General features: G+C 42.4%; 1 protein-coding gene across 1 annotated transcript; it reads left to right on the top strand.

Annotated features, from left to right (window-relative positions):
• Positions 1-8: 8 nt before the first annotated feature.
• Positions 9-14,312, top strand: LOC112235837 (ribonuclease ZC3H12A). The gene is made up of 6 exons (XM_024404369.2): positions 9-134; positions 5,022-5,602; positions 7,869-8,008; positions 11,009-11,243; positions 11,738-11,838; positions 12,021-14,312. The coding sequence occupies exons 2-6, from the start codon at positions 5,067-5,069 to the stop codon at positions 13,046-13,048; spliced, it is 2,040 nt and encodes a 679-aa protein (XP_024260137.1). The 5' UTR covers positions 9-134; positions 5,022-5,066; the 3' UTR covers positions 13,049-14,312.
• Positions 14,313-17,894: the final 3,582 nt, after the last annotated feature.

Here is a 17,894-nt window from a genome sequence, read left to right as displayed (position 1 = left end):
CATAGGGGGAAATATTTGCGTGGTGGCGGACTGCCTGTACTGACACTGCTCACAGAGAGAGAGAGAGACATTTCACATGGATAGCAGCACGAACATTACATTCAATCGCGAAACAGTTGGGCTATGAAATACTGGTAAGTAACTACATTTGACGGGCTAACTTTGTTTCTGATTTGTCAACGTGTTGACTGATTACGGTGTCAAAAGTTCAGGAAGTTAGACTATGTGTTAAAGGTTTTCCGAAACGGACTAAATTGCGGAACAAATCAAAGAAGGATAACTCGGGTTGATACTCATAGGCTACATTTAACATCTCGCCTACAACATTTCTGGGAATGAACACCGGCAATTTTAATTAATTTCCTTTAAATTCTCGAGTGGTCGACAATATACATTTAGGCTTATTGATACAGTAAACCAACGGGTCATTCCTAGGCCTACTGTACTTGGACCTCAAAACTTTAGGTGCGGAAAAATGACGTTTCACTTTCAGCAAAACATATTGGTCAAGCTCAGGCATTTAAATCTCCTGTTAGGAAAACACATGACTTCTCAATAAATAATGTTATCTATTGAACAGGAGTGTAGTCTATTAGTCGCTATTAGGTAGCCTAGTGGTTAGAGCGGTGGGCCACTAACCGAAAGGTTGGTTGCTCAAATCCCCGAGCTGACAAGCTGTCGTTCTGCCCCTGAACAAGGCAGTTAACCCACTGTTCTTAGACCGTCATTGACTTGCCTAGTTAAATAGCACAAGATGAACAACATATATAACTTTTATTTTCTGCACTGTAGGTCTGCTGTAAAATCACAGTAAAGGAATATAATAGACCATACACAATATACACATTTTTGTCTCAGTTTTTCGTATTATTCTATATGTAAATCCAAGACACCGATAGGTTTCGTATGGTACTGTATGTATTAATTTTGTCGATGTCCATCACCCATTCTGTATGATATGCTACGAATTACAATTCGTATTATATGTTACGAATTTGAAAAACTTACAATATGTTACGAATTTGAAAAACGTTATAATTTTGAAAACGTATGACATGTTACGAATACTAGCTAACGTTAGGGTTAAGTTTAGGAGTTAGATGCTTTAAGGTCATGGGTAGGGTTAGCTAACAGGTAGTTGAAGAGTTGCTATTTAGCTACAATATCAAAGTCGTCCGTGATGAGATTCCAACGCGCAAACTTTGGGTTGCTAAATGTTTGCGTTATACGCCCGCTTATCCACCCCAACCCTTTTGTCTGAAGTAACCATCTGTTTTACAGTATGTAACCATACCAAACATAAAATATCATAATATTTGAGTGTCCCTGATTTACATTTACTACTCTACATCTAGTCTATCAGACCATGCTGTTAGGTCGCATCCGATGATACCGACAGACAGGAGCACTTGTCATCAAGAGTTAAAAGGTACAGATGTAGAATCTTAATTTGAGCCAGTATGCTACAGCAGGAAAATAATCCTGCAGCAACAGTACATTTTAATTTTTATGTGGATTGAAATTAATGGGCATTTTTTGTTGGGGTTGATCCACTTTTCGTAAGGACAAATCAATTCGGAAATTTCAAAGTGGAAATTACAAACTTCAGAAACCTTTTTAAATCTCAAATACACTACAAGTGTAAAATCCTACATTGCAGGAAAGTTCTCCTGCAACAGGGTGATCAAATTAAGACTAACTTTAATTAGGATAAGTTGACTTATCCTGATCATTTTTTTATTTAACATGGCAAGTCAGTTAAGAACAAAATTTTAAAAACTTTTGGTTACTAGTCCAACGCTCTAACCACTAGACTACCTACTGGTTACTAGTCCAACGCTCTAACCACTAGACTACCTACTGGTTACTAGTCCAACGCTCTAACCAACCTGCTGGTTACTAGTCCAACGCTCTAACCACTAGGCTACCTGCTGGTTACCAGCCCAACGCTCTAACCACTAGGCTACCTGCTGGTTACTAGTCCAACGCTCTAACCACTATGCTACCTGCTGGTTACTAGTCCAATGCTCTAACCACTAGGCTACCTGCTGGTTACTAGTCCAACGCTCTAACCACTAGGCTACCTGCTGGTTACTAGTCCAACGCTCTAACCACTATGCTACCTGCTGGTTACTAGTCCAACGCTCTAACCACTATGCTACCTGCTGGTTACTGGCCCAACGCTCTAACCACTATGCTACCTGCTGGTTACTGGCCCAACACTCGAACCACTAGGCTACCTACTGGTTACTAGTCCAACGCTCTAACCACTATGCTACCTGCTGGTTACTGGCCCAACGCTCTAACCACTATGCTACCTGCTGGTTACTGGCCCAACACTCGAACCACTAGGCTACCTACTGGTTACTAGTCCAACGCTCTAACCACTAGGCTACCAGCCACCCCCATGTAGAGTAATTTAGGGCAGGGTTCCCCAATAGGTGGCGCATGGCTGATTTTATGTTTTGTTGTTGGACATAAACAACTGTAAAATCACTAGGATATTAGCTCAAAGGGATTTTAATTGAGGAAATCCCACACACATATATATATATATAGAAAGGCATATGTGATCATATCCCAATATAATCAAGTTTTAAATTGATTTGTTTTTGTCAAATACTGTATCTGTTTGGGATTCTTGCGGTCATTTTGCAGTGTACAATATAATTATATCTATGTCACAGCCCCCGACCATCTGCTTAAGAAAGAATCGTCCCACGGCTGAATATATATATGTATACGTTTACTCCATGTGTAACTCTGTGTTGTTTGTTGTCGCACTGCTTTGCTTTATCTTGGCCAGGTCGCAGTTGTAAATGAGAACTTGTTCTCAACTGGCCTACCTGGTTAAATAAAGGTGAAATAATAAATAAATAAAAATATGAATGTAATTGGCGACCCCCGGCCTAAGGGCTGTTAAACTAGTGGTCCTCTTTGTTAGTGTTTTTACTGATTTACATTCTGTTTATGAATAATTAAGTGATTAAAACGCAATTCCGTGACTGTACTCAGCTGTACTCTACACTGAACTCGACTGTACTCTACTGTACTCTACTGTACTCTACTGTACTATACACTGAACTCTACTGTACTACACTGAACTCTACTGTACTACACTGAACTCTACTGTACTACACTGAACTCTACAGAGCTTTACTGTACTGTATTGTTCTGTACTCTACTGTACTGTACTATACTCTAGAGCTTTACTGTTTTGTACTGTACTCTACTGTTCTGTACTCTACTGTACTGTACTATACTCTAGAGCTTTACTGTTTTGTACTCTACTGTACTGTACTCTACAGAGCTTTACTGTTCTGTACTGTTCTGTACTGTTTTGTACTCTACTGTACTGTACTCTACAGAGCTTTACTGTTCTGTACTGTTCTGTACTGTTCTGTACTCTACAGAGCTTTACTGTGCTATACTGTACTGTTCTGTGCTGTACTCTACAGAGCTTTACTGTGCTATACTGTACTGTTCTGTTCTGTACTCTACAGAGCTTTACTGTGCTGTACTGTACTGTTCTGTACTCTACAGAGCTTTACTGTGCTGTACTGTACTGTTCTCTACTGAACTGTACTCTACTCTACTGTTCTGTACTCTACTGTTATGTACTCTACTATTCTGTACTGTACTGTTCTGTACTGTACTGTTCTCTACTGAACTGTACTCTACTGTACTGTACTGAACTGTACTGTACTGTACTGTTCTGTACTCTACTGTTCTGTTCTGTACTCTACTGTTCTGTTCTGTACTGTTGTCTACTGTTCTGTACTGTACTGTACTCTTCTGTACTATACTCTTCTGTACTGTACTGTTCTCTACTGTTCTGTTCTGCACTCCTCTACTCTACTGTTCTGTACTGTTCTCTACTGTTCTGTACTGTTCTGTTCTGTTCTCTACTGTACTGTTCTGTTCTGTTCTGTACTGTTCTCTACTGTACTGTTCTGTTCTGTACTCTACAGAGCTTTACTGTGCTGTACTTTGATGTCTAAACTTGTGAAACATAGATGTATATGATTGGTACTGTCCCGACCAAGGAAATTTGGTCTTTTTCAGGGCAGAGCTCATTAAAATTAAAGCCAGTGTCTAGAATAATACCCAAATATGCAAAGGAGGATAATGCATATTTATACCTTTGTGTAATATGTACATCACCATGAAGAGAATGACATTAATATCCATAGTTATGTATTTCTGTGTAGTACAGATCAGGGACCAATGATGAAATTACGTTACTGCAATTCTGTTACTGGGTGTAAATCCACCTCGCTCTAGTGGAATAAGCTAAATAGATTGTGTGTCATGTCATAGCTGATACCCCATTCTCTCTGCAGCCATTTTGGAATTGCCCTATTCTTAATATCAATAGTAAGTTGGGACCCCGACTGAGTTCCAAAAACATTAAATATATATATACAGTACGAGTCAAAAGTTTTAGAACCTACTCATTCACGGGTTTTTCTTTATTTTTTACTATTTTCTACATTGTAGAATAATAGTGAAGACATCAAAACTATGAAATAACACATATGGAATCATGTAGTAACCAAATAAGTGTTAAACAAATCAAAATATATTTTATATTTGAGATTCTTCAAAGTAGCCACCGTTTGCCTTGATGACAGCTTTCCACACTCAATGTCAGTACTAACATTCCATTTACATTTGAGTAATTTAGCAGACGCTCTCATCTAGAGCTACTTACAGTTGGGTGAGACGACCACATATCGCAGTCATAACAAATACATTTTCCCTCCAATAAAGTAGTTATCAGAAAGTTCTGTTCTACTAAAGTAAGATGTGATCCATTATCAGACGGCAAGAAAATTATTGTGTTGATAACTTAAATGTGTTAACTTAAATGACAAGCTGAATTGTAGTCTACTGGTGTATGTACTGTAGAGCTGATGTGTGTTTATTTTCAACCCTTTTTTGTTTGTATTATGACCTCAAACTTTTAAATAGCCCTTTTTCACACACCCACAATAATGATGACATCTTTTTTTAAACAGGTGTCATATATGAGACCTGCCTGAAAGAGAGAGAGAGAGAGAGAGATGAAGATTGGTGCTATCTCAATGCTGAGCCCGGTCAAAGATGTCTTACCATGGAAAGAGTTCTCCCACACAGCCCGTCTGAGCCCCACAGAGCGCAACGACACAGTCGGATGGCTGTCCACTCTGCCTGCCCTTCACAGTCATCATCCACCCTGTCCCATCTGTGAGAGAATGCACCCTAGTGGTACCCACTGCTCTGCCCCGGAGGAGAGCGGCAAGACCTCCACAGAACCTGGAGAGGCTCAGCTGGACTTCTACCTTAAACTGGGCTACTCCCCAGCGCAGGTCTGGACCGTGTTGCAGAAGTTTGGCCTGAACACAGACACGAACAGGGTTCTGGGAGAGCTGGTGCGGACGGGAGCCAGTCTAGAAGGGATTGAGCAGGAGAAGGAGGGAGCCCCGTCTATCCTGGTGGCCCGAGGGGAGACCCTCAATAACCTGCCCCTCACCCCTCCACCCAGCTGGGGCGATGTACCCAGTGAGGAGGGAGATGCCCTGAGACCCATAGTGATCGATGGAAGCAACGTGGCTATGAGGTGAGCACAGAGTTTCACTAGTTTTAAGTTTCCCCCTCCCCACTCACCACTCCCAGACATTGCTAGCAACATTTTTGGTTGAGAAATAGTTATCAATAAATGTGTGTCCATTTTAATGGAAAACGATCACAGTAAGGTACTTAATTGTTACCCAGAAATGATTTAGTATTGATATAAAAGGCATACTGCCTTTAACGGGCTCTAGAGTGGCGCAGTGGTCTACGGTACTGTATCTCAGTGCTAGAGGTGTCACTACAGACCCTGGTTCGATTCCATGGCTCTATCACAACCGCCCGTGATTGGGAGTCCCATGTGGCGCCGCACAATTGACCCAGCGTCGTTTGGGTTTGGCCGGGGTTGCCCGTCATTGTATTGATTGTATTGATTTGCCTAGTTAAATAAAAATGTAATAAAACAGATTATGTTCATGGGAAAAAGGTAGATACAGGTTAGACCAGCCTTCATCATATCTCTCTCCAGTAGTTGTAGTTAAGCATTTCTAGGAGCTTGTGGTTTGGCAGAAAGCCTGTAAAGAAGGTGCTGTGCCAGAAGAATTCACTGTCTTCAAGAACAGATCATTTCCTTATTGCGTTAAACTCCTACCCATACTTCTCTAGATAAACCAGCCCTTACCCCACAAAATTACTTCTCTAGATAAACCAGCCCTTACCCCTCAAAATTACTTCTCTAGATAAACCAGCCCTTACCCCTCAAAATTACTTCTCTAGATAAACCAGCCCTTACCCCTCATAATTACTTCTCTAGATAAACCAGCCCTTACCCCTCATAATTACTTCTCTAGATAAACCAGCCCTCACCCCTCATAATTACTTCTCTAGATAAACCAGCCCTTACCCCTCATAATTACTTCTCTAGATAAACCAGCCCTTACCCCTCATAATTACTTCTCTAGATTTACTCCTTCCCTTACCCCTCATAAAGACTTCTCTAGATTTACTCCTACCCTTACCCCTCATAATTATTTCTCTAGATTTTCTCCTTCCCTTACCCCTCATAATTACTTCTCTAGATTTTCTCCTTCCCTTACCCCTCATAATTACTTCTCTAGATTAACTCCAGCCCTTACTCCTCATAATTACTTCTCTAGATTTACTCCTACCCTTACCCCTCATAATTACTTCTCTAGATTTACTCCTACCCTTACCCCTCATAATTACTTCTCTAGCTAAATTCCAGCCCTTACCCCTCATAATTAGGATCTAGCGAGAATGGTAACACTGTTTCAGCCCTGCTTTTATGTCTATTGTTTCAACACTCCACCAGCCACTCAGTGTCACTGTTAGCCTGGGGGAGAGTTAACCTTTTCACACCCCCATCACTCTCCCTTCTGCTGCTCCTCTGTCTCCTTTGGCCTTCTGCCCACTTTGATACAACATTCGTACAGGCATGTCTCTCCCTCATTGCTCTGACATGCAAATTTGAGCATGCAAATCAGTGCACAGTGCAACAGGAACAGACCTGACTGCATTTTATGCCCTGCCTGCCCTACTGGACATACATCAGCTAATTAGCTCCAAGTGATTTTAATTTTGGAAATGTGTCCCGAAGTATTCCCACACATAATAGAGAGATATATGATCATATTCAAATGTAAGCAAGGTTTGAATTTTTATGTTTTAGTCAAATATATTATATCTGTTTGGGCTTCTTGCAGTCAATTCGCGGACCACAAATGATTTGTAATTATGTTCCAGCCCCTTGACCATCCACTCAGCTGAATCTAGTTGATTATCGCTGGTCTAGATTCTAGTAATAGTCCTACTGTAGCTAGTTGGTAGGTGGTCTACTGTGAGAACAGGGACCGTTTGAGTTGTGTATACACAGCTAAAATATTTGCATTGCAAATGCCTGTGATATTGTGTGTACATGTAGCTAAGTGCTTTCAAATGAAAAATAACTGTTGTAGTAATCGCGGGCCCTCCCTCTCCAAATGTGTCTATTGATATAGCTCTTGAGGTACAGTCTGCGTTCCAAATGGCACCCTCTCCCTATAAAGTGCACTTCTTTTGACTAGGGCCCATAGGGTGCCAATTGGGACGCAAGCCAATGAGTCAGCGTAGGAGGTTATTTTTCCTTACCCTTACCACACAGGTAAGTCATTATGAATGGGATTGGCTTGCTTGCTCAACAATATTTATTTATATTGCCTTTCTGTTGTAGCCTCGGAATCAAGGAAGTGTGCAAGGAATGGAGTGAGTGGCTTGCTTGCTAAACAATATTTATTTCTGTTGCCCTTCTGTTGTAGCCACGGGAACAAGGAAATGTTTTCCTGCCTGGGAATCCAGCTGGCGGTAAACTTCTTCCTGGACAGAGGTCATACGGACATCACTGTGTTTGTTCCCTCATGGAGGAAGGAGCAGCCTAGACCAGATGTCCTCATCACAGGTAAGATGTCGGGAATACACTGCCAGGCACGGGGCCCGATGTCTACTTCCTCGTCTGTATCTCAGCCCTCATTGTATTGAATACAGTTTCCTCCTCAAGCCATCCCACTGGGCACAGACATCATTTCAACCTTTAGTTTAGATTTGGTTGAGTTGGTTGAGTTGTCAACTAACGTGAATTTATCGTGAAATCAACCAAAAAAAATGTCACCATGGATTTGGGTATAAAGTTGGGTAAAATAAAAAAAGATGACTCTTTTGCAAATTTGATCAGTTTTCCATGTTGATTCAACATCCTCACATAAATGATTTTGTTGAATTGATGTGGAAACAATGTTGATTCAACCTGTTTTTGCCTAGTGGGACAGACATTTGTTTTAGACACAATGAAACATCAAGTTTCTATGTTATTTTAATCAGAGATGGCATTTTTCTTTTTTATTTAACTAGGCAAGTCAGTTAAGAACAAATTCTTATTTTCAATGACGGCCTAGGAACAGTGGGTTAACTGCCAGTTCAGGGGCAGATTGACAGATATGTACCTTGCTCGGGGATTTCGGGGATTTGAATTTGCAACCTTTTGGTTACTAGTCCAACGCTCTAACCACTAGGCTATCCTGCCGCCCCAATATAGAGTATATTTAGGCAATAACACCTGAACGGGTGTGGTAAATGGCCAATATACCACACTTAGGGCTCTTCTTATGCACAACGCATCGTGGAGTTCTATATTGGCCACATACCACAATCCCCTATTATAAACTGGTTAATTGGTTAATGTAATTAGAAGAGTAAAAATACATGTTTTGTCATACCCGTGCTATACGGTCTGATATACCATGGCTTTCAGCCAATCAGCATTCAGGGCTCGAATCACCTAGTTTCTAATATATAATACGCTATGTGATATGTTGACTTCAGGAAATATGCATACAAGCACAATGTTTGAGTAGAGAGCGTGTCTCTTTGAACATGTGTGAGCAGGAAACCTTTGGCATATGGACTTGTTTGGCTTTTTCCAGTTGCTGAACTTTAGATCAGATCAGTGATCAAAGTGATGCAACTCCACAACTCTGGGAAGTGACAGCAGTGGAGAGCAGGAGGGGAAAACCCCAACACTGATATTTCTGTTTCACTACGTCTCTCTCTCATTCAGCTGATTAAACTAGGGACTTTTATCAGCGCATTTATCACTTCCTGCAGTAGCATTTAAAAACCGTCTTCTCATGGTGAGCATGGCTGACCTAGTTACTGTCAATTAGAGGCCTTCACTGGTCCAAAGAGTTGTACCCATTCCTAAATGGGCCTGGGGCATCCCCATCTGGACCTGATATGCATAAATATGTTTTTTTGTAAATATAGAGACCAATTCCAAACGGGCCCGATGATAACTACACCCGTTCTGTATAGACCTGATCGGATCCAGACCCGATTAGAGTGAGGGAAGCAGACGAGTCATTTTATAAGCTACTAAAAGTGCGAGGGAGGAGGTAGAGAGCCCCTGGCAGTGCTGTGTGTATGGGCTACTGTGAGTGTAAGAGGAGGTAGAGAGCCTCTGGCAGTGCTGTGTGTATGGGCTACTGTGAGTGTAAGAGGAGGTAGAGAGCCCCTGGCAGTGAGCCCCTCTGTGTGTATGGGCTACTGTGAGTGTCAGCAAGTGACATGGGAACAGGGAGGAGGGAGGGAGAGACGAGAAGCAGCAACCAACCAAGTCGACTCGCGTTATAGTAGGCTAATATCTACCATAGCTAGGTTCTATATCATCCGATATGATTACGTAGTACCGGTCTTGACTGCATCAAACTGGGAGAAGCTAGTTGAGCTAGCTAGCAAGGCTAATTGAGGAAGCATTCGCTTTCTCATCCTACACAGTTGAAACTCCATTCTATTCCATTCCATTCGATATGAAGTAACAGCCTACCTGTTGGCTCTTTGTCGTTGTAGCCTGTCCTCCTTTAACTTTTAATTCCGTAATTTTAATTCCGTCTTCCATTGATTAGATATCTCCTAACTTTTGCCCCACATGGAGGCTCAATGACTGTAGCTTATTGCCGCTTTGATGACTTATGATTGGCCAACAACAAGCTACACGCGCCACTCCTGTGAAAAGCAAAGAGCAGCAGCATGATTTATACAATTTCTCTCTCTATTGCAGCACTCGCTTTCGGATCTGTATGGACCCTTCCGGATAAGTCAGTTAAAATTACACATACCAGAGACCCATGAAAATCATATCAGATACGACCCTTGACATTATTTAGAATTATCGATCCGGACTCACTCGCTTCCCGGATCGGGTCTTGCGTATTTGGGTACAGGTGGATCCGTGAAGACCTTGAAGTACATTTTGCTCATGCCTTATCCATTGCCAAGAGCTGGTTAGAGCCTGTAGGCTCAACGTTAATATGATGGATAGAGTTTAATTGAGTTAACCTCATATTTAAAATATTTTTCCTTATCTGAAGCTCCTTAATTAAACTTTATCCAACTTTATTCATGTGTGCCAAATATCATATAAACTTTGAGCCTACACGCTATACCCGGCTCGCTGTCAGAGCAAAAAGGTACTTCAAGGATCTTCACGGATCCATCTGTACCCAAATACGGCAGGGTAGCCTAGTGGTTAGAGCGTTTGACTACTAACCGAAAGGTTGCAAGTTTAAATCCCCTGAGCTGACAAGGTACAAATATGTCGTTCTGCCCCTGAACAGGCAGTTAACCCACTGTTCCTAGGCCGTCATTGAAAATAAGAATTTGTTCTTACTAACTTGTCTAGTTAAATAAAGGTGAAATTTAAATCTTAAATGTGAGAGGTAGAATGTGAGTGATAAAGTAAAGTGTGCTAAACAAGTTGTGAAATCTGTTTCCTGCAAATGATACTTTTACATGCAGACCAGGATTAGGGGTGTTTAATGCATGATTCATCTCTTAAATAATACATAACCATTCAATGAGTTAATCATCAATTATCTCATTTAAGTATTTTTCTCTGTTTCTAAAGATCAACACATTTTGCGTGAGCTGGAGAGGAAGAAGATCGTGGTGTTCACCCCTTCGCGGCGTGTAGCGGGCAAACGTGTGGTCTGCTATGACGATCGCTTCATCGTCAAGCTGGCGCATGAGACCGCCGGCATCATCGTGTCCAACGACACCTACCGTGACCTTCAGGGCGAGAGACAGGACTGGAAGCGCTTCATTGAGGAGAGGCTACTCATGTACTCCTTTGTCAATGACAAGTAAGTCTTGTGGTAGCTTACTATTAACCTTGAAATACACACAGTGGACAAATAAATTGTTTTACCTAATAGGTGGTTACAGTGGACAAATAACTAATGTTTTAAATAATAGCTAATACAGGTATATGGTTATAGTTCTACAAATATCATGAATAAGCCTTTTTTTTATTTAACAAGGCAAGTCAGTTAAGAACAAATTCTTATTTACAATGACGGCCTAGGAACAGTGGGTTAACTGTCTGTTCAGGGGCAGAATGACCGATTTGTACCTTGTCAGCTCGGGGGTTTGAACTTGCAACCTTCTAGTTACTAGTCCAATGCTCTAACCACTAGGCTACCCTGCCGCCCATTGCTTAGTCATATAATTTGTAAATATTTTATACTTATAAATCTGTATAACTGCACAATTGAGGTATGCAAATTATGCATTGTTGTTCAGTGTACATTAGCCACAGTGTAGTGGGAATCTAAACTCTACTCCCCCCTTATCTCAGGTTCATGCCCCCTGATGACCCTCTGGGTCGTCATGGTCCCACCCTGGAGAACTTTCTACGGAAGGTTCCTCGTTTGCCACGGAAACAGCCGTGCCCTTATGGTGAGGTCATATCTCTACTAGGGTCATCCTGTGGTTGACCTTACATATGGGGGGGGGGGGTTTGTCAAATAATTATTGACAAACTGACACCAATACTGTAATGAATGTAATAAATGTACTGTACTGTATGTGCTGAAACTCAACGGTACTAATGAACTATTGTTTACATTTCATGAATCTAGGCAGGAAATGCACTTATGGGATGAAGTGTAAATTCTACCACCCGGAACGAGCCAACCAATCCCGTTGCTCTCTGGCTGACGAGCTGCGGAAGAAGGCCAAGCTATCTTTATCAGAACAAAAACACCCCACTGCAGGTGCTGGACCTGCCTATGGCCTTTCTCTGGAGGAGGGGATGGCTCAGAAACTGCCTCTAGAACAGAGGAATGGCTCCCTGAAGAAAGGCCACATCAGTGAGAATGTGCTTCTGATCAAGGGAAGCCATCGTTCCAGCCAGAGGTCCCCAACTAAGAAGGACAAGACCAACCGACACTTGACCAATCTGGACTCGGCCATGCTCAGTGGCTCTCAATCCCCGACAGACCTGGACACGGCCCTGCCCAGTGGCTCTCAGGAGCGACTAGATTCTGGTCTTGGCTCCTTCGAGAGCCAGGTGTCTGACCCCTCCAGGGACCACTGTGACCGTTATGGGAATGCTGGGTTCAGGAACTGCCTGTCCCCCCCCAGTATGAGACAACAAATCTATTCCCTGCCTAGCAACCTGCCTTCTAGCTGCAGCTCTCATCCTCCTCAGCCTTTACTGGGCCCCAGCACAGGATACCAACAACATCGCAGCAGGGGCCCAGCCAGCACCTACCACCCAGGCAAGATAACCTACAGCCCCACCTATTACCTCAGCTATGGGGCACCGATATATCCAGTTGGGAAGCATCAGTACAGGTATCCCAATGACTTCCAACAGGAGAACAGGGCCCACCCTCCACAGCAGACCTACTGGTCCGATCCGTTCGGGACTTATCCTCAGACTCTCCATAGCACTGATCAAATGGAGAAGCAGAGACACTGGCTCCTCCCTCGGACACACCCCCACCCCCACGGGGAGAGCAGGGAGAGAGAGGAGGTCAGGAAGAAGCTGCTGGCTATCTTTAATGGCCGTCTGGTGGACAAGGTCATGGACATGTTTCCCCAGCTCATGGACCCACAGAGATTGGCTGCTGAGATCCTCATCCTGCAGTCTCCGGGCCTGTGATTGGCTCGTTGCTCTGCTATGGCGGGGACTGGGAATTTTAGTTTCTTTCAATTGAAAGAATCTCTTGTAAAAAACTGCAAGCTACTGTAAAGATCTTCCTACTGCATGTGCATTGATCTTCCTACTGTATGTGCTCTGCTCAATGTGTTCTTGCCACGTGTTTCAGGAACTATGTTGCTTATAGCGCTTCTGATAGCGTGGAACCTGAGGCAATGGATTGTTGATGCAAATTGCATCTTTTGGGGGAAAAAAAATATTTTTTCTAGACTCTTGAATGTATTTGATGGGAAAATGTAATGTATTTGAGAAAATATTCTTACAGTATTTTTATATTTTTATTTCACCTTTATTTCACCAGGTAGGCCAATTGAGAACAAGTTCTCATTTACAACTGCAACCTGGCCAAGATAAAGCAAAGCAGTTCGACAAAAACAACAACACAGAGTTACACATAAACAAACGAACAGTCAAATAACACAATAGGAAAAAAGAATCGATGTGTGCACTTACATATGTATGATGTGTTCTGAGGTCTATGTATCAAGATGAGTTATGGCATAAAGAGTGTTATTGGCACTGTGTGCCATTATGGTGGGTCACAGCTAACTATCTAGCTAGTACGCTAGTGAAGTAGATGCCCTATGGGTCTTGTTTTTTTGAATAACATTAAAGCTGGAATCCATACGTCCGTTTGAAACCTTACAAAAACAAAGATTTTACTTCAAACAACCAACACAGTCCCCCCTCAGACTTAGAATCGGCAGAATATGAGTTGTGTTTTCCAGACGTTCCTCTCCTCCTTTCTTCAACAAAACAACAACAATAACAGTGGTGCTGTTTCACCTTATGCTGATTCCAGTTGTAATGTTCTGAGCAGAACAACATATGCATTTCTTTTTAATGATAAAAATGCATTTTAAGTAGTACAAAAAAAGCACACGACTATATCTAAAGTTTAAAAATAAAATACAAATATTTACAGTCAGAAGTAGAAGAGTAGAAAGAGGTTGTGATTTGCCACTATCTAATAAATAACCATAATAAAACATTTTAAAAATCTACTTGTGTGCAGCAATGAGAGAACAGTGTATAATTCCAGATCATTGATTTGTGACAGGTTTTAGTTCCCTGTTTTAGTTCCCTGCTGTGAGCTTTTGTTTCTTCTTTTCTTCAGTGTACATGGAATTGTGGTATGGGATACAGTCAATTAATCATTTCAGTGTTTTATGCAAACATTTTAAATAAAAAACTAAATATATTTAAAGGTTTGTGAATCTTGCTGTTTTTGACATATGGATTCTCACAATATACAGAATATAGGAAATCGCCTTGTTTTTATAACTATAGTAATGCCGGGATTCAACCCGAGGTGCGTTCTAGAGCGATTGACATTTTAAGGTATTTTGCAGCGCTTACTCTGAATGCGATCTCAACAAACACTGGGACATTTCCTTTATACTGCCTTGTTGACAACGCTCTACAACACCACTTGGATGGAATCCTGCCTAATTATTTTTTGATAGGACCACAACATGTTGTGATTTTTATAGCTTAAAGGCTTCTATGCACCTATCCAACCACAGACAACCCAACTTGGAAAGGTATGAACAAAACCTTAAAAGGGGCAATCTGCAATTTCTACATGTATTTTTGATAAATTTATCATATGCACCCATTGATTCTTTAAGAATATAACTCAGAAATGCTTCATGAGCTTAGTTCAACTGTCGTACCACATCAGAACCCCCAAAATATAAGCTTGTTTAACTCTAATGCTTTGAAACAAGGTAAACGTAAACAAACACTATATAGCCTCAAAACATGGTTAAAACTATACTTTGTATATCATGGATGGTCAGTCTTACATCCATAGCCCAGTCTATGAATTTGAGAGTGGTTACATTTCTCCAGCCCCATCCTTCAGCTGTTTACCAAAACCGGGGCGGGGAAACGCTTTGTTAAGTGTTTCACCTGCTGATTGCCCCTTTAAGAGGCACATGCCGCATCCGCACATACAGTTCGTCGTTATATAAAGTGTTGTTATTGTACTGTTACAAAAGCTGAACCTGTGTCTCGTCTGCACAAGTGAATTCCTCTGTCACTCAATTTTAACACGATCACATGTCGGAAAGAAGCTAGCTCAGACACGATACTCATAAACATTCCATTGTGGAGAAATACGTTTTTATTTGCACGGATCGTAAAACGTGGTGTACTTGCTCTAGGCTACTGGAGGAAGCACATTACGTACTGTATCTATTGTAAAACTAGGTGTGGTACTCAGAGTACATTACATTGTGTTCTCTTTACAGGTTTCTCCCTTTGACAAATGACAAGGCATACTAGAGTCATAGGGGATCACTTAACCTTCAGTTAGCATCACCGTAAAGATTGTCCTTAGCTGACGGAGTATACTGTATGTCAGTGAACTTTCAGGGCAGGGAGTTGAAAGCACTGACCTGTGAACTCGCCTAAACAAACAGACAGAGAGAGAGAGAAAGAGAGAGGTCTGTGTGAGAGTAAAGTGGTTGTTCTGGAGAAGCAGAAAAGTGAAAAGTGAAAGGTGAAAGCATGTCTTCTTTGTCAAGACAATTTAACGCCTGCTTTGAATGGCATTCACAGATTTATTTGTAAAACATGGTCTGAATTACTCATTGACATCTGGTTTTTGAATACAGAAATAGTTCATAGTGACCAATATTTTAATGTTTTGCAAGTTGTGGCATGATGTCATAAACAGACTGGTACCCAGGCTACCAAGTTGTGGCATGATGGCACAAATAGATACCCCACATGAGTATATCAACACCGAAGGAGATGATGGGTGTGTCAGCCTAGCCATCCTCTCCTAGGCACCATCTGTGAATTCAAATAAAATGCGTATTATTACAAACATGGCAGCAGAACCCACAATTGTCACATCTGCTCCGGTGTCTTCTTGACCTGCAGTTACTCCCCCAGTACATGCTCTCTCTCTCCCTCTCTGTGCAATTGTGTGGTTGGAGACAGGTGTGCTGGAGTCAGAGCAGATACCTACCAGCTGCAACTCGTTCCATAATCAAGACCTCTACAAATACACTGTCCTGCCACTTCCACTCTGCCAGATCGTAATCTCTGCTCAGTCAGTTCATGATTATAGCCATTTATGATTATTCAAGATCCTGTTACTCTGCCTGACACCGGTTATCCTCTCATTGCAGTTACCGCTCTTTCTCTGGCTCCTGTCTCCCGATCCACATCTCACCACCCAACTACCTTGCTCTGGATTTTTTTTTTTTTTTTTAATTTTTTGGTGTGAATTTTACCCCCTTTTCTCCCCAATTTCGTGGTATCAAATTGTTAGTAGTTACTCTCTTGTCTCATCGCTACAACTCCCGTACGGGCTCGGGAGAGACGAAGGTCGAAAGCCATGCATTCTCCCGAAACACAACCCAACCAAGCCAGCCGCACCACTGTGTCGGAGGAAACACCGTGCACCTGGCGACCTGGTTAGCGTGCACTGCGCCCGGCCAGCCACAGGAGTCGCTAGTACGCGATGAGACAAGGATATCCCTACCGGCCAAACCCTCCCTAACCTGGACGATGCTAGGCCAATTGTACGTTGCCCCACGGACCTCCCGGTCGCGGCCGGCTGCGACAGAGCCGGGGCGCGAACCCAGAGTCTCTGGTGGCACAGCTAGCACTGCGATGCAGTGTCCTAGACCACTGCCCCTCCCTTGAGGCCCACCTTGCTCTTGATTTTCCTCACCACCACTACCTTGGATTCCCCTCAGGACCTGTTTACCCTGTTCTACTCAGCCAACTCCAACCTCAGTCTCCACATCTGGTTTTTCTGTAACTCATCCGAGCTTCCCTGGATCTGCACTCCATATATCCCTGTGTAACAATACATATTTTGGTTCACTCATCCCTGTTTCCTCATCTGAGTCTGCTCTTGAGTTCCCCTGTGTTTCTCCGCTTAAAAACAACACCTGCTGCCCATTCTGTAAATGTCAGTCAACATATAAATCACCCAGCCGTCAGTTAGATATACAGTGCATTCGGAAAGTATTCAGACCCTTGGAATTTTTGACATTTTGTTATGTTACAGCCTTATTCTAAAATTGATTAAATATTGTTTTCCCTCATCAACCTACACACAATACCCCATAATGACAAAGCAAAAAACACAAATTCCACAAAAAACTGAAATCACATTTACGTAAGTTTTCAGACCCTTTGCTCAGTACTTTGTTGAAGCAACTTTAGCAGGGATTATAGCCTCAAGTCTTCTTGGGTGTGACGCTACAAGCTTGGTACTCCTGTATTTGGGGAGCCTCAAGCTCTGTCAGGTTGGATGGGGAGCTTTGCTGCAGAGCTATTTTCAGGTCTCTCCAGAGATGCTCGATCACGTTCAAGTCCGGGCTCTGGCTGGGCCACTCAAGGACATTCAGAGACTTGTCCCGAACCAACTCCTGCGGTGCCTTGGCTGTGTGCTTAGGGTTGTTGTCCTGTTGGAAGGTGAACCTTCGCCCCAGTCTGAGGTCCTGAGCGGTCTGGAGCAGGTTTTCATCAAGGATCTCAGTTAATCTTTTCCTTGATCCTGACTAGTCTCCCAGTCCCTGCCGCTGAAAATCATCCCCACAGTATGATGCTGCCACCACCTTGCTTCACCACAGGGATGGTGCCAGGTTTCCTCCAGATGTGATGCTCGGCATTCAGGCCAAAAAGTTCAATCTTGGTTTCATCAGAACTGAAAATCTTGTTTCTCATGGTCTGAAAGTCCTTTAAGTTCCTTTTGGCAATCTCCATGTGGGCTGTCATGCGCCTTTTACTGAGGAGTGGCTTCCGTCTGGCCACTCTACCA

Source organism: Oncorhynchus tshawytscha, linkage group LG13 (assembly GCF_018296145.1).
Source record: "Oncorhynchus tshawytscha isolate Ot180627B linkage group LG13, Otsh_v2.0, whole genome shotgun sequence".
In the NCBI taxonomy this organism is placed as follows: Eukaryota; Metazoa; Chordata; class Actinopteri; order Salmoniformes; family Salmonidae; genus Oncorhynchus; species Oncorhynchus tshawytscha.
Note: the sequence above shows the minus strand (reverse complement) of the source record. Positions and strands in the feature narration are given on the sequence as shown.